At 34.7% G+C, this 25,010-nt stretch overlaps 2 protein-coding genes across 2 annotated transcripts; both read left to right on the forward strand.

Annotated features, from left to right (window-relative positions):
• Nucleotides 2,660–7,589, forward strand: LOC104758983 (disease resistance protein ADR2-like). The gene is made up of 4 exons (XM_010481957.1): nucleotides 2,660–3,277; nucleotides 4,227–5,301; nucleotides 5,403–5,699; nucleotides 5,839–7,589. Exons 1-4 carry the CDS (start codon nucleotides 2,808–2,810, stop codon nucleotides 7,456–7,458), a joined length of 3,462 nt encoding a protein of 1,153 aa, XP_010480259.1. The 5' UTR covers nucleotides 2,660–2,807; the 3' UTR covers nucleotides 7,459–7,589.
• LOC104758985 (FBD-associated F-box protein At1g61320-like) lies at nucleotides 16,928–24,569 on the forward strand. The gene is made up of 4 exons (XM_010481962.2): nucleotides 16,928–17,031; nucleotides 22,828–23,749; nucleotides 23,979–24,149; nucleotides 24,223–24,569. The coding sequence occupies exons 1-4, from the start codon at nucleotides 16,928–16,930 to the stop codon at nucleotides 24,514–24,516; spliced, it is 1,491 nt and encodes a 496-aa protein (XP_010480264.2). The 3' UTR covers nucleotides 24,517–24,569.

Here is a 25,010-nt window from a genome sequence, read left to right on the forward strand (position 1 = left end):
ATGAAAACGAGTTAAATTCATGATGATAAAATTGTTTCGTTTTTCTGGTGGTCAAAGAAATGGTTTAGGATATGTGAGGTCATCAGTTTGATTCGTCTCGCCTGGACGTCGAGTTAAATTCATGTTTTTTTTAATCAGAATTGATTTTATGACACAACTGATTTTTATATTTTAAAAAATTGTGTATCTGAAATTTATTTTTTTCCTCAATACTAATTTAAATTTTTTTATAAGATAATATTTTATTACCGTCATCAATCATATATAATTTTCATCAAATTATATTAAATAAACCCACGCATAGCGTGAGTTCAAAACCTAGTATGTCTAAAAGAAATAAGGCTACTAATTTGATAAATTTTGAATTTTTATGATGTAATGATTGATTTTAGAAAAATAAATATGTAAACAAATTCATATATATAAATATGTTTGAGTTATGTTAACAACTTTAAATAATTAAATGAATTAAAATATTTAATTTGAACGAATTAACATTATATCATTTTAAGAGTGGTCCTCAATTATTTTTTTAATATCTTTTCAAATTTTTATACAATATTTTGGAAATTTATAGTCTTTAGACAATGTGTTCATGTTTTAGCAATTAAAAAAAAAATAAAGAGATTTAAACTGATCAATCTAATAAATATCCCTAAATATAAAAACAAAACATAGAGTTCAAAATAATCAAATAAATAAGTTTACATTTCTTTCAAATTAACACTCTATATGGTGATGTCATATGTCAACATATAAACATTTTCAGATATAAATATGTTTAACAATATAATTATGTGGAAATAAACATAACAATATACATATGTTCAAATGTCTAATTGTACGCAACTATTAATTATATAATATTAAAATAGAAAACTAAACTAAATAACATATGTGGATTTATTACTTTAATTTTTTTTTAAATGCAACTACCTGTCATATGTTTATAGCACTAATCATTATTTATTTAATCATAAAGATTTGTATTCCATCTAATTGACACTTTTGAGCTGATCTTTTGTTGTCAAAAACAAAATTGTATCCCTCATTTACATATTTTAATTGTAACTTTTCTCAAAATGATTGAGTGAGATATGTGTAAGTTACACCAATGGCAAAATCTGAAAATATTCTAATCAAAGGGTAACCCAATAATTAAATGGACTTAAAGTTCATTGAAAACGACATGTCAACATGAAATACCATTAATCACATGTAAAAATAAAGTTTAAGAATGTTTCAATTCATATATAAAAAATGTTTTTAAAAATTGTATTTTTTAATTTAATTATTAAATAACTTAATACATATATATATATATATATATATATATATATATAGTAAATAAATTTTGTAATAAATATTTTATTAAAACAAGTTTCTGTGCAATAGACAATTCTTGGGTTCACCCCTAGGGGTGAACCCTTCTTATTGAGAAAACTATCTAATGTGCCATGAACAGTGTTTTTCCTTCCAAATCTGCCATAATTGATTAAGTATTTCCAAATGTGTCATATCGATGACAATTGGCGGACAACTTAAATTGGTGGACAACATTTTTTACATTTGGTGGACAACTTTAACCACTTTGGTGGATAACTTTAACTTTTTAAGACAATTTTAACTTCTTCTATCGCCAACTTTAACATTTTTGGACAATTGTAACCCATTTGGTGGACAACTTCAACCTTCGTGGACAACTTTAACTTTTTTTTTCATTTTGGTGGACAACAATTTATGCCATAATACCAAATATGACACATTTCGTAAGATTTAAAATAATATGGTACATTTGGAAACTTTTTAAAAAAATATGGCAGATTTGACAAAAATCCCCTTCTTATTCACCCTCTCTTAGTTAAGTAAACAAATTATTGGTTAAGAAAACCAATTATGTATATTAATTTTTAAATTATTAATTCTAAAAATTATATTATAGTTTTAAATTATAACAGCTAAACCCAAATCATTCTTTTTATAAACCCAAATTAAAATATAAATTTTTTATTGTAAAATCTACACCCTACCCACTATTTTATAAACCTAAACCGACATATAATTTTGCTTAATTTTAAAATCTAAACCCTAACCACTCTTTTGTAAACCCAAACCGACATATAATTACGTTTAATTGTAAAATCTAAACCCTAAACTCTAACCACTCTTTTGTAAACCCAAACCGACATATAATTTCATTTAATTGTAAAATCTAAACCCTAAACTCTAACCACTCTTTTGTAAACCCAAACCGACATATTTGTTTAATTGTAAAAACTAAACCCTAACCACATTTTTGTAAACCCAAACCTAGATATGATTTAGTTTAATTGTAAAATCTAAAGTTCTAAACTCTAAGTATTTTTTTTTTTATTTTATAAACCTAAACCAACATATTTTCCTTAATAAAAAATCTAAAGAATTGGTTTCCTTAACTTGTTTTGTCTTTTTCTCTTAATTTTGATTTATTTTATAAATATGATATGACATGACAATTTGTTGTATTTTGATTGGTTAATCAAGAGGGAGTGAATAAAAGAGCTCAATACCTAATTAAGTAAATAACTTTGTTTTTATTTTCAAGTCTTTTAAGACTTTCTTCTCTCATTTTCAAGTCAATGTTTTTGCGCACTTCCAGAAACACATTGTGGGGAATCATTGACTTTCTTTTTCTTCTTCTCTTACATATGTTTGTTTAATGAATTCACTCGTTTTTCCCTTTCGTTTACTTTGCACCGGTTTGCCATTTTCTACTCCATAACACATCTATCTAAATCTGTGAATTTCAAACACTCGAATCCTCTCTTATGGCTATTTCTTGTTTTTCTTCTTCACCTCGCACTTGGAGTTACAATGTCTTTACGAGCTTCCATGGACCAGACGTCCGTAAAACTTTTCTCAGCCATTTACGCAACCAGTTTGACCACAATGGTATCACGATGTTCGATGACAATGGGATCGAAAGAAGCCATAACATCCCCTCTGCTCTCACACAAGCAATTCGAGAATCGAGGATCTCGATCGTAGTGATCTCGAAGAAATATGCTTCTTCCAAGTGGTGTTTGGATGAGCTATTGGAGATTTTGAAGTGCAAAGACGAGGTAGGTCGAATAGTGATGACTGTCTTCTATGGAGTTGATCCTTCTGATGTGCGGAAACAAACCGGAGATTTTGGGATCGCTTTCGAGGAAACTTGTGCTCGAAAAACGAAGGAGCATGGAAAAAAATGGAGCGAAGCTTTGACCTATGTGGGCAACATAGCCGGAGAACACAACTGGTTCGTGTTTATTTTCTCTATGATATTTTCTGAGGGATGATATACATGAGTTGTGAAAATTTGAGTTAGATCATTGTTATATATTTTTTCTTATGTTTTTTTTTTTAATCTTCAAGGCGTAAATAATTTGGTGTTTTGCCTAGGCTTGATTTTCGTCTAGTTTATTATTATTATTATTATTTTTTTTTTTTGAGAACTTAGATGTTAGATGGATTGATATGTAAATTGTTTTTACTAAGAAATAATTAAATTAGAGAAAATTAGTCGTGGTTCAACCGTTCATGTTTATTGATGACACAAATGAATAAGCTGATGACAGTTGGATTGTTTTCAAAAGTAAAGTTAACAAAATAAGTTCATATATTAGCTCAAAGTCAATGAGTACTTAATGAGTTACATACTACTAGTTGTAGTTGGGTTTTGCCGTATAGGTGATGAAGGTGACTATATAAATGTTCAAAAGACAAGTTAAGGGTCAACAAAGACTTATTTATGCTGTCTGAACTTGGGCGAGTCTTTACGCTAATATTAGTACATTGACAATTATTTTATATCTTTAGTCTGCCAATTAGCAATGGTTTCCCAACTGACATATGTTTTGAAATGAAATATCATTGTTTGACCATTTCCTCACTTAAGGTTCTCAAAGACACCACTGATCCATAAGAGAAACATTCAAACATATATAAAAAATTAGAGATGGACAAGTTCTCGCTATATTGGTGTGGATATTAGCGATTTTTGAAACAAGAATTAAAGTAGTAGATCTTTTGGTTCCCTATTATGTTTCGTCATTCGTGGTATTTAATCATAATGGTATGTTCGTTATCGCTTCCACTTTGGAGCGTGTATAATTGTTTATTTTGGCCAAATCAGTTTCGGAGTGTAGTATTTAATTGTTTCTTTCTTCAAATGTCTTTTGGAATGTTTTTCATCATTTTTTTTTTAGGGATAATGAAGCTAAAATGATTGCAAAGATTGCAAAAGATGTTTCAGATAGACTGCACTTCACATCGTCTAGGGATTTTGATGGAATGGTTGGACTAGATAGTCATCTGACGAAAATGGAGTCTTTGCTAGATTTTAGTTATGTTGGAGTTAAGATTGTTGGAATATCTGGTCCTGCAGGCATTGGTAAGAGTACAATTGCCAGAGCTTTACACAATCAATTCTCTAACAGGTTTCAACTTACTTGTTTTATGGACAACTTGAAGGAAAACTGTAAGATTGGAGTTGATGACATTGGTTTAAAGTTGCACTTACAAGAACAGCTTCTTTCTAAGGTTTTGAACCTAAATAGTATTAAGATATGCCAACAAGACAGGCTACATGACAAGAGGATTCTTATCATTCTTGATGATGTGGGGAGTCTAGTGCAACTAGAAGCTTTGGCTAATATCGAGTGGTTTGGTCCTGGAAGTAGGGTCATCGTGACCACTGAAGACAAAGAGATTTTGCAACAACATGGTATCAATGATATATACCAAGTGGGTTTTCCATCGGAAAGCGAAGCTCTATCCATCTTTTGTATGTCTGCTTTTAAGCAAACGTCTCCATCGGATGAATTTATGAAGCTTACAAATGAAGTTGTTAAAATTTGTGGTAATCTTCCATTGGGTCTACATGTTTTGGGGTCTTCATTGCGGGGAAAGAGTAAGGCTGGTTGGATAGATGAACTACCAAGGTTGAAAAAGTCTCTTGATGGAAGAATTGAGAGTGTATTAAAAGTGGGCTATGAGAGTTTACATGAGAAAGACCAAGTTCTATTTCTCCTCATTGCAGTCTTCTTGAATTATGCACATGTTGATCATGTGATAACCATGCTGGCAAAAACTGACTTGGATGTTAGTCTTGGGTTGAAAATCCTAACAAAAAGATATCTCATACAACGTGAAAGTAATATAGTGGTAATGCACCATTTGCTACAAGTAATGGCTAGACAAGTCATTTCCAAACAAGAATGCTCCAAACGTCAGATTTTAGTCAATGCCAATGACATCTGTTATGTTCTAGAAATGGCAAAAGTAAGTATTCTATTTCCAAAACCTTTTTTTTTGTATTTATACTCTTTGTTGTTATGCAAAATCCATGGTAATTAACAATCACAGTTTTTGATATTTATTAGGGTAATGGATCAATTTTAGGTGTATCATTTGACGTATCTATGATCAGTGAATTAAGGATATGTGCGACAGCTTTTGAAAAAATGTACAATCTTGCATTCCTGAAAGTGTACAATGGGATGCGTAATGAAAAAAGACAACTGCACATTCCAAAGGAGATGGAGCTTCCACGTCGCTTAAGGTTACTACATTGGGAGGCATATCCGAGAAAGAGTCTTCCTAATAAACTTTGTCTAGAGAATCTTGTCGAACTCAATATGGCATATAGCCAGCTCGAAAGGCTATGGGAAGGAACTCAGGTTAGTTATTTACGTGTATCAAATGTTAATGGGAAACAAGAAAATTGATATTTTCATATTGGCAATACTAAAATAACAACATATAAAAATGAAATGGATCAAACTAACTTTATCACTATGCGCTTCTTTTTACATTCAGCTGCTTGCAAATCTCAAGACGATGAATCTTGCTGTGTCATATCATTTGAAGGAACTTCCAGATCTTTCAAACGCTACAAATCTAGAGAGCTTGAATCTTAATAGTTGCACTGCTTTGGTAGAGATTCCATCCTCAATTGTGAATCTTCATAAACTAGATTACCTAGGAATAACTAGCTGCAAAAGTCTAGAAGTCATTCCAACTCTCATTAACCTTGCATCCCTAGAAAGGATCTGGATGTTTCAAAGCTTACGACTTAGAACACTTCCAGATATTCCAACCAACACTACAGAAATTGAGATCTACGATACAGGGGTAGAAGAACTCCCAGCATCACTTCTGCAATGCTCCCGTCTTACTACTCTTGATTTATGTTCCAATAAAAATCTCAAGACATTCTCAACAGATCTCCCCACGAATATATCACGTATAAGCCTGAGTAATAGTGGTATTGAAAGGATTACAAGTTGCATCAAAGGTCTTCATAATCTATTATTCCTTGTTTTAACAGGCTGCAAAAGACTCGAGTCATTGCCAGAGCTCCCTAGCTCCCTCGAATTGCTAAGCGCAGAAGATTGTGAATCACTGGAGAGAGTAAGTAACCCTTTGAACACTCCAAATGCAGTGCTTAGATTCACTAATTGCATCAAATTGGGTGGACAAGCACGACAAGCGATTACCAAACGATCGTTTGTTTACAGATGGGTTCTTTTACCTGGAGGAGAAGTACCTGCAGATTTTGATCACCGAGTCACAGGAAATTCCATAACAATTCATGATCCTGCTTTCAACATAATAAAGGTTTGTGTCGTGATTTCACCTAACCATCAATTCATAAAATATATGGAATTAGAGCTATTGTGTCATTGCAAAGTCATCGGGAACTCAGTGAACTCCACTGACATGAAATTCTACCTTTCCAAAGTCTTTGAGTACCGAATGAAACATCTATTGATATTTCAGTCTAGCTTGACATCTATAGACCCCTCTGAAGTGAGCAGAAAGATAGTGCTCGAATTCAGAAGCACAAACCAAGTTTTGGACATTATTGAATGTGGTGTCAAGATCTTGACGAACGTAATCAATGGAAGCAAAAATGAATACGATGAAACCTTAGACAAGAGAGAAGAAGAAGAAAATGATAGTGTCGTTAACAGGATATTTGAATTTGATTCATGTGAAGCGTCTGCTAAAGAAGACAATGACAGTGTAGCTAACGGGAGATCTAATTCTGTATCCGGTGAAACATCTGACAAAGAAGATGATGAAGAAAGTTACAAATATGAATCTAGAGAAACGTCTGAAGAGAAAGATGAGGGTATCGGTGATAATGGTAACAACAAATCTGTAACAAGGAAGCGTCTGAGGATAACTTCTACACCCATAGCTTATGATACTCCTCCACCGACTTATGGGTTCCATATGCGAATAGATGAAGAAGAATCGAGTAATGGGTTCCATATGCGGATAGATGAAGAAGACGACGATTATTTTGCGAACTGGACATCAGAATCTGAATTAGGCGAAGCATCCGACAATGAAGACAATGAAGAGGGAAACACATCTGAATCTATGTTGTCCAAAGACAGAGATGAAGATATTACCCATGAGGATGACTAAAAATTAATATCAAGCAAGTTCCTGCTTATGTAATATCAAAAAAACAAAAAAAGTTTCTTCACATGTATGTTATTTCATTGTATTAATTGTTTTGGTTAGGACACAAAACATTTTTATTATTTTAGGCTTAATCTAAATATATGAGGATATTATGCTTTATATATGTACAAAAGAGGAACCTATTTCATGCTACTCTCAAATTTGGGATGTCAATTTTTGAATTTGTTTATGTGGAATATATATCAGAGATTGTATATGGTTTAATGTTGCGTATTTTGAAGTTATTAAATGAGGAAATGATCAATCCGCTCATATCCCCAATCTAACCATCATTCACACGTGCACATTAAAGTAAAATCATTAAAAAAAATGACAATCCTAACAAAAACTCTACCATCACTATTTTTTCTGTAATATATTATACACTAATTAAAGCTCAATTTACTGGATTTTCCCATATTAGATTCTCCCAAAAAAAAGGGAGGGATTGAGAGAGAGAGAAATATATTTAGAGAAAATTTATCATTTATTTATTATATTGAAATAAGCTAATAAATGTTCCTTAAATTCAAAATGCACACCATAATCAAGTAAGAGAAATTTATTGATGGTGTCATGTACAATAACAAAGTTTATGGTCAATGCCAGTTTCAATTGAGTCTTCTCTAAAGTGCCATAGGACCCACTATTGACACATTTAAAAATACAAAATTACCCTTAACCAATTCTTTTACATTCATGTTAACAATTCTTTTACATTTATGTTTCTCTTTCTTTCATCTCTCCATCTCTCTCAGCCACCATTCTTTTTTTTCTTTAAACCTCCAAAACTTCAACTCTTTCTCTTTAAACTTCCATTTTTTCAAACCTCCAACTCTCTCTTTCCAAACATCCATCTCTCTCAGTTCAAACCTCCATCTAATTCATTTGTTCCAGAAATTTGCGATTTAAAAGACACATCTGATGCAATTCCGGTGGACTAGATCCATGATCCATAGTTTATTGTCTCTCGATGGACCAGATCCGGTGGACCAGATTCAACAACCGGACATGTTTGTCCATTCCAATTGTTTCCATCGATCTTTTTTGTGGGCCAAATCCGCTTGGTTGTACTCTACTTGTCCATCATTACCAAAATAACTTGTCCACCTTGCTGATATGCTGACGTATTAAAAGTGTGTGTCTCCTGTGGACCAAATTCAACCCCAACTATATTTTTGTCCACCACAACTTTGTTCGTCTATCTATTTAGTGGACTAAATCTGCTTGAGTGATGATACTTGTCCTCCACAGATAGTCCCAAAATTAAAAAAAAAAAATCTCCTCATTTAGTTCATGGGTAATTTCATCTTTTTCTTATATGGCATGAAATTAGAAAATGACATTCTCAACAAGAAAAATTATAAATGGCATTTTGTAAAAGTTTCATTCCAAAAATGGCATTTCTCGCTAGATTCCCATCAAATAACGAATAATTAAGCTTGATGTCCAAAAAATTATAAAAATCAATAATCAAACTTAACCGAGCCTAATAACTGCACTATACAAACAAAGAAGCTCGAACTTTTTAGAGAGTATTGGTCCTGTTCTTTTTAGGTTTCCCTCTCACACACTTCGGCGACTGCAAAATGCAAAGGAACACAATGTAGCTATCGCCGCAGTTCTTGAGCTGTCTCTCCACGTTCTTGGGTAACAAGCAACTTGTGGAACGTTTCTTTTGTCGATACATAAAACTGTAGAGAATGTATCACATCGGTATTAAGAGTATTTATGTATATTGGTAATATTAGCTAACCTCCTTGTATCTCACTATATATAGTTGTAAGAGAAATTTGCCTATCCTACCATGAACATTGGCAATCTTTATCTCCTATGCCACTTTCGTGAAACCCTTTTTCCGCCTGCCACAAATGGTTCAAAAAATACCTGTTTGCCCTTCCCCCTTCGATCGCGATACTTAAGTTATTTAAGTGGAAAAAATTAATAAAAGATGAGATTCTCCGAAACCGTTCGATTTAGAGTCTGGAAGTGATGAATTTCTTCATCCAAACCCTTCTATGGGGTAATCCTCCACCGTTGCCTCCAGCCGCCGCGACAGGGGAAGCCTCGGCTTCTAGTTCTAATGTTCATAAACCTGACGCTTAGTATGATTTTGAACAAATTTGCCCTTTTTCGCTTTATGTTGTTGTTTAATTTTAGTTTACCCTAACTTTACTTGGCTTCAATGTTAAGTTGGAGTTAGATGAGGGCGTTGTTAGTCAGGAAGATCTGACCACCGCCTCGGACAAAGGTAAATCGGTTGTTCAACGACTAGAACCCGTTTATTTTATTGTGCATTATGTGGTTTTTACACTAAACAGTTTGAACTAGGCTAGACAACCGATCTGATAGACATGACCTAACAACCCATTTTTTGTCCATTTATTTTGTGTGCATTTGACGTTCTAGGTAGACCAAATCTCTTATGGCCATTTTGGTTGGGGTCTATCAATTTTTTTTTGTCCACCATATCGCTCCACCAGCGCTTTCCCATAATTTGTAAACGGTCCACCATATCTACCTTTCCAATTTTAGGCCAATGCTAACCACACAGTGTGTCTATCGTGCAGGTCATATCCTTTAGTTGACCCGATCCAAAAAATCAGATTTTTCCACAATTACCATGTGTTTAGGTTTGGTCTTTCGTTTAGGTTGTTAATAGCACTCGACCCTGAAGAACTTGTTTATTGTTCTGTACTGGTCTGATGAAGAAGATGGCGCTGGGAATGTTGTTCCTCCTATCGGTGACAACCAAATCCAACAGTCTAGGTTTATTATTCTGTCCTCCTTTTCATTTTATCAGATCATATCGTTTGCTCAAGTTCAAATTGTATCCCAACTACTCTCCATTTTAGGTCTGATGAAGACTCATGCTCTAGAAATTTGGTTCTTCTGGAGGACAAGAACATACAACTAAGGTATATATGTCCACCATTTCCTGTCTCATTATTATCATGTAGTGGATCATATCAGTTTAGGCAAAAAAACTTCTTATTGCAGGTCTTATAACGAAGCAGGTCTAGCAGGCAACTTGATCCTTTTATGGACCAGAATCGACATTCGAGGTACATGTCCATCACACTTACTTCTTAATGTTTGAATCATTACTAACAACATACCAACTTCTCCCCTTTGCAGGTCGGGTGCCGACGTAGAAGCTGCTAATGTTGTCCGTTCGATAGACAACTTCTAGAGGCCAAGGTATATGTCCATTTCCTTGTGGACATTTTGTTAGAATAACTGTTGTTTTCATTTGGTCAACTTGTATATTTGAGTTTGCAGCAAACTAACTTCTCCCCATTGCAGGTCGGCAGAGGACGATGATACTGGGTCTGTTTTGCCGTTAGTGGACCTCATCCAACAACAAAGGTAGATATCCATCTTCTGGTTGACATGTGGTGGATTTTTGTTGCATTCATTTTTAAATCTTGTCCATTTCCTGTTGCTTTCATTGTGGACAAAATTACAAACTCCTCCCCATTGGAGGTAAGACGCTAGGAATGTCTTGCCTTCTCTGGACCAGTTCCCTCAGGAGAATATCAAAAGCGAAGCAGTTTCATAGGAAGCCATCAGGATATTGAGGCATCCTTACTCCTTTCTATATTATTCGCTACTAATTGTTATCCTGCTAGAGGTCGTATAAACTCGTACTCCAAGCCAGAGTATTTGCTGAACTGATCAGAAGGTCAATTAAAATCTAATGTGCACCCAACCACGATCTAGTGGTATCGTTGTAACACTTCAGGATCGAATCCACAGAGACCTAACAATTCACTATGAAATTATGAAGATAAAATATAACTAAGACAAAAGAGGAAGTTTTGTGAAACAAGTAATCTTAACAAAACGGAAAGTATATAAGCTGTTTTAAATCAAAAAGGAAATATTGGGTGCAGGGAATCTATGGAGAATATAATCTCGGACTAAGGTGATTAGATAGGGATGCGTTAAGCACCGTTCTAGAACTCAAATCACGGTTGTAAAGCTAACCTACTTCCGTAACATTAACTATCTATGCAAAGAAATCTATTAAACCCTAAACCGTCGTTTGGACCTAGCAAACCAAGCAAGCAATAAAAGTTTAGGTTTGATCTGTTCACAAGGTGCCTCAACTTCAACTTCCCTTCGCTAAGGTCCACCCTTCTCACATATGTTCTTTTCTAGCAACTCAACAACACTTTCGGTGCCATGATGAATGAAACTTATGATCATAAACTAGGTAGCTAATTTAGTTTAGGCTTTAAGAACAACAATAGATGAAGAACAAAAGAAATCAATCCCCAAATCTAAAACACCATTGTTAGAGAATCATAAACCCCTTTGAAACCCGAAACCCAATAGAATAACTACTCAGACATGGAGATAAAAGAACAGCAAATCAATGATGAAGAAAACCTAATTGAATTGCAAAAGAATAGAAAATAGGGTTTAGAAATCTTCTCCAAAGTGTTAAAGAGGATTAGAGATCTTTTCCCAAAGTTTACAAGTACTCAAAATCTGCGTAGAATAAAAGTTGTCTTTCTAAAGGTCAAGCCTCGTGTTTAAATACTAAAATAAAACCCTAAAAGTCGGTTTAAAACAGAAAAGGAAAAGTTGCTTCGGGTTCGGGATCGGTTGATCCCGAATAAGAATCAGCCGATCCAGTATGTTTTTTCTGTGTTTGCTCCATTTGCTTGCTAGTGCGATAAGTCTTCACCCGATCTGGTTCTCCGTCCGAGAGTTTGGACTCTTAACAGGTCTCAATTGTAGACCTTATCCTTCACAATATACATACGAAAATTTTGGAAATGCCAGTCGAAAGGGATCAACCTTACTGGTACTCTCTGTTTAGACCATAAGAATCTCACTCCATTTGGGATATTGTTTACATGTGGAAGCGGGACAAGTTGTTGCCTAAAGCTGATAGAATGGATGGAAAATGTCGTCTACGGCTTGCCCTCATTGTAATTGTTGAGGGTATACTTGTATACAACTCCTCAAAGGTTAGGGCAACCAAGGAAATAGCAGAGATGTTGATGGACTTGGACGCATTTTTCAACTACTCATGGGGGAGGAAATATTTTGAACGGACTGTACAGACGGTTAATTGAAACTATGATTTTTGTATGTCTATCCTAGCAGGTTCAATTAACATTATTTGGTTGTAATACTTAAGGTGTCAATCCAAATGGGATGATGCTACCACTCAAGATGCAATCAAGAAATCACAAGTCAAGCCAATTCAAAGAGTGGTTTTATGTCTAACAATCCTAAAGTGATCAGAATGCAAAACGGAAATGAGCTACCGAACTAGAAACGAGAATACATGACAAGAAGTAAACATGAGTAAAAGCAGAAACGAGTCTAAGCGTGAACTAAACAACAAGAACCAAAACAGTCTCAGGAATGCAATAAAAATCAGAAAGATAGAAGTCTACAAGATGGGAATAATTGATGTCGGCGGAGTCTCCTAGTATACAAAATGTTCAATATGCCACAAGCAAACTATCCCTAGAAAATGAACATCACGACTTAGCTAATCCAATCTGTTGGCAGAAGCTACTCAGATTCAAACACTACCAAACCTAGGCATAACGACCCAGTTCATTCACGTCAACAAACACCCTATACAACTAATATCTTAGGCTAGGAATGTAGGTCTCTGGCACTAGTTGGTCAGACATTTCATCAAACACCTTTTGGGTGTGGAAATGTCTAAGAATTAGTTCCAATTGATCAGAGAGAAACTAGTATTAATACTCTAGTCCAGAAGGGAATCACACGAATCTATACTTAACACCCTACATACTAAGATCCTCCACCAAATCTAACCCATCCTCAAGAACTCTAACACTAATCGGATCCAGAAACAACCATTAAGGAAGCAAACTCTGAAAACATTGAATCAATCATCATAAGATAGATAAAAATGAGATGAACAACTTTTTAGAAGAAATCAAGTGTAAACACTAAATAACTTCAAAGATATATGGATTACAAAATCAGAAACGTTTAAGGTGGCTAGGTAAACCTCAAGGAAAAACGATATCTCCTAGTAAAAACTTAACAAAATGTATTTATAGTAAAACATGAAAAACCCAGGATCGAGCGTCGGTTCGGGAATCGGATTGGCTAAGTCGAAGCGTCTTTCTTCCTGACGTGTGCAGTCGATTCAGTGGTGTCGAATCGATCTGGGTCAAGTGGAGTGGCGTCGACTCGAGCTGAGTCGAGTGGAGTGGTGTCGACTCGAGCTGAGTTTTTTTGCATCCACTAAAACGTTGATAACTCTTGAACCACGCCTCCGATGACGTTTGAAATAAACGTCATTGGAAATATGACTCAATTACCTACAACTTTAATGAAGACGGCGAAAGCTGAATCCCAAAGCAAAATATTCACTCGACTCGATCAAGTACGTGGAAGGTTGGGTCGCTGGGTAGTGTAGGTCGAGTCGCATGACGTCCATTCCGAGCATGCTTGGTCGAGTCGCATGTCTCAGCCTCATTTGGTTCCAATAGTCCGGACATCTGCTAAACACCTGAAATACTCGAAAATGCACAATGTATGCAAAGATGATGCAAGAACTACCTAAACATGCAAAGTCTATAGAAGAGACCATAAAATGATGCAAAACAATGAGTTATTCTAGCTAAATGCATGAATAAAACATGTTAACGAGAGACAAATTATAGACATATCATTAATTTTTTTAGGTTTAACCAGACTCTTGACGTTTTATGTAAAAAGCTGATGGTAGGTTTAACCAGTTTCCTAACGTTTTATGTAAAAAGCTGATGGGGTCGCATAAAGTGATAGCATCTTATGCATCTCCTTTTTGTTTGCAAATATATATCCAACATATAATGCATCAGTTGCCATTTTAAGATCCATGTTCCTTTCTTCGTTTGGCGCTCCTCAGACATTATCATGCATGGGAGGAGCATCATTAAAAAGATGAGGATCGTCTTCCCTTATAATTGCTTTGTTACTCCGGATACATGTCATGTGTTCGTTTCCTCGCTCAACCAAGACTAAGCCATCATTCATCCCGTCATATAGACTGCCAAGAGGTGCCTACGACTGACCTGTGACGTTATCACTCACTGGTGGTGCATCACCCAATAGAGATGGATTGTATGGCACTATCACTCCCCGCTAGTTCCTCCGATATCATGCCCTAAAACGTCCTGCTCAAGTAACCGCTCGTCTAACTCTATCCCAAGTCTAAAATCTATGGGTTCCATTTCCCTGTCAACCCTACCCTTGTAAGGATCCTAGTCTGCTGGGTATTATTTGTTAATCTGTTTGGTCCACTCGTCAAAATTATACTCAGGCTCATCGTCACATCTCCCCACTGATGCTCCTCTTATATCAACATAGTCTACCATCTCGGCTCGACCCTCCCCCTCTTATAAATGGTCTGCAGTTTTAGACGGTTTTCCCATTATAGTGTCCAATGGCCATTTTCCTCTTCCACAATTTTCCCACAAGTATTAGACCCTTCTACAATATCATCAATTGTTTTCATCGAACTCACCTTCATCTTTGTACTAGGGTTCCCATTCTCTTCCAATCCTTTCCTCTTCCCACTCTTGTCACCTAAGCTTCCATCATTTCAGCACCCATTGTCTGCTTTCTTGTGGACCATTACCTCACGGTGGACTTCTTCAACATTCCTGAAATACTCTAAGAACACTACGTCGTCATCATCGTCCAAATTTGCACATTCTTCAGCAAGACTCATAATTGCATGCGCCGACAAATTGTTGTTTTCTTGCAAGATGGACAGATCGTTCACCTCACCGTTATATCTACAATCTATAGCCATAATGGCTCGACCACAAGTAGACAACATGTTCTCTCCGGCTTTTTGTCCACATTCTATCGACATCCCAAGATGTCCATCATCACCAACATTGTCCACATTGTTCTCTTTCCCGATAGACAACATGGTATGTCCATCATCGACTGAAACCACCTTTTCCTTGTTGATCGAAACATACAAAGACAGCCCACCACCCTCTTTATTCTTTGATTTAGACTGCTCAAACTCAACCTCACTACCTACTGAAACAGGGGGTATCTTACCTTGTGTGAAGACAACTGTTTCTCCTGGGTGCCAGAAGCTTAACTCTATATTTCTTTCCTCATGTTTGACCCCCAACAGCTATACTATCTATGCCTTCAACCCTGCAAATGTAGTCTATTTGCCTATAGACAAAAATCTTGTCATTTTCCCATGACGGACAACAAACTCCCAGACCCCCGTATATGAACATGTCCACTCACCCACAAGCAGACACACTCTACCGTCCATCTGCAGAAACATGGAACACATTGAATAACACAATGAATGCAATTTTTGCCCCACAAGAACATTCTCTCGCAACTGACCAAATTAATCGTAATGTGAGTGGACATGTTTCTTTGGCTGAAGCCATATTAAATGTGAAGACATACCTGCGATTCTCCGACCACCACCTACTCCACCTTCTCCTCGCCAATCGCTTTCTTTATATCTGTTTAGGTTTATCCCTAAACAATTGTTGCATTCACTACCATTAACTCTTTATTAACCCCATAAAACAACTAATGGAACAAGCCCCGCTGCCATTAATGCATGTCCCATGGGCATTAATGTCTCCCTCTCTTCTAATTTAGCTCCACTTTGAATTCTCCCGTGTGCGCTTTTCTCAGTTTGTAGGGCAGGGGTAATGTCGTTTTCTCGCAACTCCCTCAATTAAAAAACTGGCATTTTAGAGAAGGAAAAAAACTGGCATTTATGATAAGTTTTTGCCAAAAAATGGCATTCTTAGCCAAATTCCTTAGTTGTAATCATTATATCACTATAGTTAACATTCACATCATACATGGTATTATAGCTTCGATACTAAGGCCTAAATACCAAAAATTTATTTTTTTAATATTTTTCTCTAGCTCTCATATGCAATTAACGGCAATCCTAATCCACCACAAATGACAGACGCAATCTCAATCAACAGCCAACATCTCCTTCATGTCAACATGACGAATGTCACAAAATTGACAGACATCAACTACCTCATGTGGAAGCTGCAGGTGCGATTTCTCGTAGCTGGCTATAGCCTTATTGATCATCTTGATGGTCCACTGAGAAACCACCCTTGACGGTTACCTCTAATGGTTTTGCTGCTTCGAATCATGCTTTTGTCATGTGGCAACGAAAATATCAATTGCTCTATAGTACCTTGCATGGCCCGACACTCTTAGTGTCCTGCCCACTCTTTCCCAAACTATCACTACTATTGAAATATGGACTACTCTTGTCGAGATCTATGCAAAACCTAGTAGTAGTCATGTCCAACAACTGAAATATCAACTTAAAGTCTTAACCTAAGGCAACAACACCATTGATGAATACCTTCGCAGTCTCACCACCAAGTTTGATACTCTCGCTAGTTTGGAGTCGCCGATGCTACACGATGAAAAGTTTGAGCAGATTCTTGATGGTTTGCTAGAGGAATACCGCCTCAATATTGATCAAGTTGCCAGCAAAGATGTTGTGCCTTCCATTGCGTACGTTCACGAACAATATCCTAAGAATTCGTCAGATTTGTATTTCGTTTTGATATTTCTTGTAGTCAACTTAATTATTTACTTTTTTTCTATTGGAGCGTTGTGGAAACTGAGGCTGAAACCATTTATAAAGTTAATAAAAGATAAATATGGTGGTAGCTTGTTGTACTTGCCAAGAAAAAAATTCCTAAATCAAACTGACAGGTAAATCTCTGAGTTTTCTTATTTCACTATCTCTCAATAAGTGAACAGGCCTTGCCATTTTTGTCTCTAGACGAGGCTTATCCTAACATAGACTCTGCATAAATCTCTAATTTTAAACGATTTAAGATCCTCTCTCATGAATTCTTTAACTTCTTCACTTCTAACTTGGAGATATCGCGGCGTCTTTATGAGTTTCCATGGACCAGATGTATGTAAACCTTATTGAGTAATTTACACAAACAGTTTAACAATAATGGGATTATTATGTTTAAAGTTCAAGGGATTGAGAGAAGCCAAACCATCACCCCAAATCTCACAGGAGCGATTAAAAAATCAAGGATCACAATCGTATTACTCTCGAAGAACTATGTTTCTTCCAGTTGGTGTTTGGATGATATGTTAGTGATGAGTGTCTTCTATGGAGTAGATCCTTCTGATGTACGGAAACAGAAAGGAGAATTCGGGAATGTTTTCAATGCAACATCAACATGTGCTCATATAACAGAGGAGGAAAGGCGAAAATGGAGCCAAGCTTTGACCTATGTGGGTAACCTAGCCGGAGAACACTTCCAAATTAAACTGGTTTGTGTTTAATTTTTTTAGTACAAATTATCTTTCTTATGATCAATAATGGTGTTTATTGGTTGTAAAGAATATTTGATATACATTTTGCTATGGTATGTTATGGTTGTGATGAATCGGAATCTGAGTACTATATAGTTTTGAATATCAATTTTTTAGATCAAAAATTATTGTGTGTTTTGGAATGCCTTGAATTGTTTAGTTTGGTCAAATATATTTTGGTGAGTGATTAATTGTTGATGGGAGCCCTAATTAGGTTCTTTCTGTATAAGGAAACATAAAATGTTCTGTTTATGTTTTTTTCCTCATGAATTTCGTGTTTTCTTTTTGTTAGGGACAATGAAGCATAAATGATCGAGAAAATTGCAAAAGATGTTTTAAATAAACTTAATGCCACACTATGTAGTTATTTGGAAGGCGTGGTTGGACTAGACAATCATTTTCGGGAAGTGGAATCTTTGCTAGATTTAGAATATGTGGAAGTTAAGATTGTTGGAATATATGGTCTGCATTGGTAAGAGTACCTCTGCCAGAGCTTTACATAGTCGACTCTCTAACAGGTTTCAGTATACTTGTTTTGTGAACAATCTTAGAGAAACCTATCTGATTGGTCTTGACTAGTATTGTTTGAAGTAGCGCTTACAAAAGCAACTTTGTGCAGATATTTTAAACCAAGATGATATTAGGGTATTCAATTTAAGTGTGATGAAATAAAAGATCCATGACGAGAGGGCTCTTATTATTCATGATGATGTGGAGAGTCTACTTCAACTATAGGCTTTGTCTAATATCAGCTGCTTTGGTCTTGGAAATAGGGTCATATTTACCACAGGAAACATAAAGATTTTGCATTAACATGGTATCAGTGATATATAACAAGTGGAGTTTCCATCAGAAAAAGAAGCTCTAAAGATCTTTTGTGTATAAGCTTTTAGGCAAAACTTTCCACCTATTGGGTTTATAGCTCTTTCGGATGAAGTTATAAAAGTAGTTGTGGCAATCAAGGAAATCAAACTAGTCTAGCATTGGCGTTACAAGTATTGGATTTGGGTTATAAAACCTAGCTAATAAATATCTCATACTTATAGATATCGACCACAATCACAAAATTAGAGTAGCAGTGCACTGTTTGCTACAAGTAATAATACAAGAAGTTATTTCCAAACTAAAACTTTCTAAAAACGCAAGAAGATTCTAGAAGATCCACATGATACTTGTTATGTTCTAGAAGAGGCAAAAGTAAGTAATCTTACTAAGTTAAGGGGTTTTTGCATAGCTTACCATGTTATGGTTTAAGCCGAACATCTCTCTAGCCACTAACAATTTAAAGTTTTGAATATTTGTTAGGGTAATAGATCGGCTTTTAGGTTTATCATTGGACGTCGTAGAGAACAACAAATTAATAATAAACAAGGGGGATTTTAAAAGAATGTACAATCTTCTCATCCTAAAAATTAACGATGGGCGTCACAAACAAAGACAATTGCACATACCGATTTAAACTCCTTTGTTAATTATGTCTTAGTTTATTTTAAAATTTTGAATTCATATTTTTTTTACCATTTTTGTCGTCAAATTTATTTGCCATGAGGGAAGATATAGTCATTCTCCAGTCCGAATTATGTCTGTGTCCGAGGATATGATCAAAAAAAATGTAAGCTTAAACTTCATTTTACCAATAAACATATGTTTTTGAAATGTTCTTTTTTTTACATTTTTAATAATTTCTTCCAAGTTCACTCAAGTACATGTAGAAAACTAATTCTTAAATCATAAAAGCTTACTGAAGTAGAGTATGTAACAACTGACATGTGTTGCTCTCTAATGTGTTGCTCTCTAATGTATATGATATGGAGAATTACCCAAAAGGAGAAATACACTAAAATAGCATTAATCTAAGTTTTTATTCCAAAGTTAGCACACATCCTCAAATATTCCAAAAGTAGCATTAGTGAATTATTATCTCAAAAACAAAATAAATTATAAATTTTACATTAATTTATCGATTTGTTAAATTTTGAAGATCTTGATAGCTTCTGTTCCGACGAAGCCTCTGGGGAAGGGGGAGCTTCTGGTGAAAGTGGATCTTCTGGTGAAATCTCCGTCGTTATTACTGTCGTCATGATTAGAAGAAATAGTGGGAGGATTGTGATGGTTATTGGAAGAAGAATAAAAAGGACGGCGATGAAAAAACAATGACAAACACCGTCGACGAGATTGCCACCACCACTCATTGATACTAATTAATTAGAATCACAGATTTTTGTTTTTACTTTTGAGACCACCACCAGAGCTTTTTAATGTAAAATAGGAAGTAGAAGCAGAGATGTCGTGTTGGATGAAAGAAGTGAACGAGAACTTGAAGCTTATCCTCCGCTCAGATCTTTGGGCTTTGTCTTCTAGTGAATGAAATGTTGGTTATTGAATTAAATTTGAACTGTTGAGAATTGTTGGGTATTGGAACTGTTGGGAATTGTTTGATAATGAATGAAATCTGATTATGAGTGGTGGCTTGAATTGTTGGGTATTGGAACCTTAACTGTGAATGAAATAGAAAAACATCGGTAATCTTGAAGCTGAAATGTGTATTTGAGTTCTACTCTCTCTTATTTGGATACCAAAGTAGTTTCATATCAAGTGTTTGATATAATGTCATTGAGAACAAAGTAGTTGGTAAAGAGTAAAAAGTTCATCGTCATTTCGATGTCTTCGGCTTATACTTCGTCTGTTATGAAGCTGACTAGTAGTGTTGATGAGGCGGAGTATGATCATATAGTTTGGTCATCACCATTACTGGGATTTCTGAATATTTTAGGAAAATCTTCCTAAGTATCAATGAAGTTTTCCTAAACATTATAAATTCACTCCTAAATCTAAAGAAATGAGTGTATCACATATTAATCCATTTAGTGAGGTATATTTGATTTTATTTTGTGCACATTAAGATATATAAGAGTAATAATTTGATTTTGTGTCTTCCAAAAATATTTTATGAAGGCTATCACAAATTTTAATTTTGCTTCATAAATATTACCGCATCCTTCCTAATTATTTTTTAAAATGTGTTTCTATATATCTTTTTGGCGTTTTACCTCGATATGTGCAAGATTACTCCATTAGTGAGAGGGTAATGATATATTTTTGTGCATATCATGGTGTTTACTAATATCCAGACTTTTTGTAAAGGTCATATTTAAGTTCATTATGAAATCCAAACGTTTTAGGAAGGTCATCCTGAAGTTCAAGAAACCTTTCTTTAAAATTATGGAATCCTTTCTGAATTTTGTAAAATCCTTCTTGAATTTCTTGAAATTAAAGATAACTTGTAGCAAACTCAATCATAGTTACCTCAACAACTTATTGGCTTGTCAAATAGAAACATGTGACATTGTTATAGCGAAGAAACATTATACAAGTAGCAAAACAATATAAAAATGTTTCACAACCATCATACATGTCTTAACAACAAATAAAAAAAGATAGTCATATGTAATGTCAACACACTCCTTAAAGATGTCCAAAGAAAACTTGCATCTTGTGTTGTATGTAGATACATTGCTTTGTGATTGCTTGAACTTGCTCTTCCAAAAGGTACTTGTCATCTTTAAGAATCTTACCGAGTTCACCTGTGAAATGAGGTGTTCCATCATGATTCTTTATTTCAACATATAGGTGCAAGCATCGTAAATCAGTTCTTTAGATTCTACAAACCACAATGAGAAAATTACTAGGAAAAACTCAGTGGCAACACATAACTCGTGCATTAGATCAAACATGCATAAATATCAAAGATAAGCACTATTTAGGAAGGTCATCATGAATTCACGAAAGCTTTCCTGAATTTCTGAATTTCGTATTCAAGGTCCTTGTTAAGAGCAGTTCAAACAAATCAAATGCTTCGTGCTCCCAAAAAGAAAAAGAAAACATGAAATTGAACATGACTATTTGAGAAATTACAAAGAATCAACCTAAACATAAAAGATTGGTAATCTTAGTTTATTGGAGCCGTTAGGTCCACCCAATCTCATGTGTCCTTTATCGGTTTTGTTCGCTCTTCTTTCACTCATTTCACAGACTCCATCATATCCATCAAATTCACGAACGGTAGATAACACGAGACGACGAGATCGATAACGCTAGAACAGATTGGCGGTGAGAATACGGCTACTCAAACACGGCGACGAAAACATAGTGACAACAATCGTCGATGAAAATCAATTGGCGTGAGATCTGGGATACTTGCTTTGAGCTTAGTTGCTTGTGAAACTGGTTAATCGTTCTCCGATAAGAGGTCGTGGTGAAAGTGAGATCTCATAAATTTCAATGCAGAGATAAAATGAAGATTTTTATTATAAATATAATTAATAATTTAGTGGTTTAAATATTTAATTAGAACATGTGTGCTAAATCTGGAAAAATAAAGAATGTCTGCTAATTGTGGAAGAAAAACCTAAATTTGTGCTATTTTTGAGAATTACCCTTAAAAAGTGTTATAAAATAATTAATTTTAGTGGTAAATAATCGTAAATAATATGATCTGTTATGGATTGGACCACAAAACAAAATTAAATTATAGAAAATTTTAAATATAATTTTATTAGTTATGAATGCAAATAATATGTCATATTTAGACACAAACAATAATGAATTAAAAGAGAGAAATAAATCTACTATTTTATCAAGTTTGGAAAAATGTAAAGAAAAGAAACAGAAATTTTAAAAGTTGAAAGTAATGATAAAAAGATTATTTTTTCCTATAAATATATGTCTTGGAAATGATAACTTTCTATATAATTTTAATAATTTCTTTCAAGGCCACATCCATTAAATTTAGAAAACTTTTGCTCATATGTTATAAGATTTAATTACTTTTGTCAAATATAGTCAAAAACTATTATATATTTCTTTAGAGTAATTAATAAAACCGACAGGTGTTGCTCTATAGTGTGTTGAACTTCAAATTATATATATGGCCCTAGCAAACATTTGAAACTCCATAATCTTCCTGAGCTCATTTTATTTGCTACCAAAGTCCAGAAAAAAAAAAAAAATCAAAATGTCAGAATCCTCAAACAAACAACTCAAAGTCCTTCAAAATCTTCCTGATGAACTTATGGTGCGTTCCTTGTCGTTTCTTCCCATCCAATCACTTTTACAAACTCGTGTTGTGTCCAAACTATTCAGGCACACAGAGATAAGGTCTCTCGATCTTGATTTCAGCAGAATATTTTCTGTAGAACGAAGTCAGTTAGAGGTTACTAATATCATCCAGAATGTTTTTAACAAACACGAAGGAATGGAGATAAACCGATTTGTTTTGTGTCCCGAAGGTATCGATTGGGAGGAGTCGGTAACCTCGTGGATCAATACATGTATTGGTAAAAATATCCAAGAGATAGTGTTGGATTTCTCAAAATCTAGGGAAGTTGTGGAGATCCCGATCGATTTCTCAGCTATTAAGACACTAACAGTATTGAATCTACGATGGTGTAAATTTGATGAAATACCAAACAACTCTCCCGAAGGTTTGAAGCTCCTGAAGAAACTCTCGCTTGCGCGAACTATGACAACGAAAGAGATGGTAGATGCAATTTTTACAAACTGCATCCACCTTGAGTTGCTTGAACTAATTGAGTGTGGCATTTATGGGATATTGACCATACCCGCTCTTAATCATAAGAAGTTCAAGTCGTTGGTCTTGTCTACTATGACAAATATCACCGACATCGTTGTGCATGCACCCACCCTCGAATACTTCAAGTATGAAGGATATGTCACGAATATAACATTTTCGACAACAGATGCACTAAAAGAGGCAAATATCCACTACAAGAGGAATCGACATATTTATGATCCTTCTGACATGGTGATTTCTAACATGAAAGACTATACAAAAGTTTGTGTCCTTGCAACGACAAACATCTTTCTTGAGGTAATTTTCTATTCTGAATTTAAATTACTAGATGGAGAAGTTTCACTAAATATGATCTTATTCCTTAAACCTGTAGATAGTTTTCTTGTTACATGCAGCCCTTGTTCTTAAATTAGTTGGATGGTTTCTTACATGCATTATTCTTAATGTAATTTTCACAATTGTTATCATATAAATGTCTTCATTATTTTCTGTTCATAACCTTTTAATTAACACATATAATTTTTAGGCTCTCATAAAAAGACATGTAGGAGGAGGAAGACTGGAAAGAAAGGGTACTTTCAAGTTTGAGAACTTAACAGATTTCAAGATTTCCTTTAACGCTCGATCATTGTGTACTCTTTTCGAAATTGCTGAATTCCTCAAAGACTGTCCTAAAGTGGAACGGCTTGTGATCGACGTAAGTTGATAAGTTCATTAATACACCAATGGGCTTCATAAGTTCATTAATACAGTTTTCTTGTTATGTACAGATTCAAAACTTCGAATATGCAGACCGATTGGAATTTTGGGAGATTCATCTGAAGGAAGAGATTGAGAACAACAACTATCTTTTCATGTTTCTCAATGAAGTCAAGATCATCGGCTATAAAAATCACTGGCATGAGCTTGATATTGTAGAGTTCTTTGTCAAGAATGCACCAGCTCTAGTCAAGGTTGACCTGGAGATGCCTAAAAATTCAAAAAACAAAGTTCACGCACCAGATAATGCAAGGATCAATTTCATTACAAGCAAATTTTCAGCGATTAAAGTTACAGAAGTTTAAAGTCAAGTTCTGCCGAAGCATATCAACTATAATAGCTATTTTGATGTATTTGAAATTCAGTGTTTTTATGTTGTTTTAATTTCTGAACTCTCAGATTTAAACTCTATTGTTTATCTATTTGTTTTTATTTTAAAATTTGAACTGTTCTCCTTCTATCTTCTTACTGTCAAACTTATTAATCATCAGGGAAGATTTAGTCATTAGCCAGCCCGGATAAGGTCTGTGTCCGAAGATATGACAAATTAAATTGTAGGACAAATTTAAGATAATGCTATTAGTTTGAAATGATAGATAATATGACATATTTGGCCACAAAATATAATTAAAAAGAGAAAAGTAAATCTACTATTTTATCAAGTTTGGAAAAATGTAAAGATAATAAAAATTAATAACTGAATTTTAATTTTACCGGTAAACATATTTTTTTGAAATGTTAACTTTCTATACAATATTTGTTAAAATTTCGTTCAGTGCCATTTGAATTCAATTTAGAA

The sequence above is a fragment of the Camelina sativa genome, chromosome 17 (genome assembly GCF_000633955.1).
Source record: "Camelina sativa cultivar DH55 chromosome 17, Cs, whole genome shotgun sequence".
NCBI classification, from domain to species: Eukaryota; Viridiplantae; Streptophyta; class Magnoliopsida; order Brassicales; family Brassicaceae; genus Camelina; species Camelina sativa.

Bases quoted from the DNA above. Each gene is read 5' to 3' on its own strand.
- LOC104758985 (XM_010481962.2), top strand. From the start codon at position 16,928: ATGCTACACGATGAAAAGTTTGAGCAGATTCTTGATGGTTTGCTAGAG. The intron at 17,032-22,827 runs GTACGTTCACGA...AATCTTCCTGAG, and splicing joins GATGTTGTGCCTTCCATTGC to CTCATTTTATTTGCTACCAA. The intron at 23,750-23,978 runs GTAATTTTCTAT...TATAATTTTTAG, and splicing joins CGACAAACATCTTTCTTGAG to GCTCTCATAAAAAGACATGT.
- LOC104758983 (XM_010481957.1), top strand. From the start codon at position 2,808: ATGGCTATTTCTTGTTTTTCTTCTTCACCTCGCACTTGGAGTTACAAT. The intron at 5,302-5,402 runs GTAAGTATTCTA...GATATTTATTAG, and splicing joins ATGTTCTAGAAATGGCAAAA to GGTAATGGATCAATTTTAGG. The intron at 5,700-5,838 runs GTTAGTTATTTA...TTTTACATTCAG, and splicing joins GGCTATGGGAAGGAACTCAG to CTGCTTGCAAATCTCAAGAC.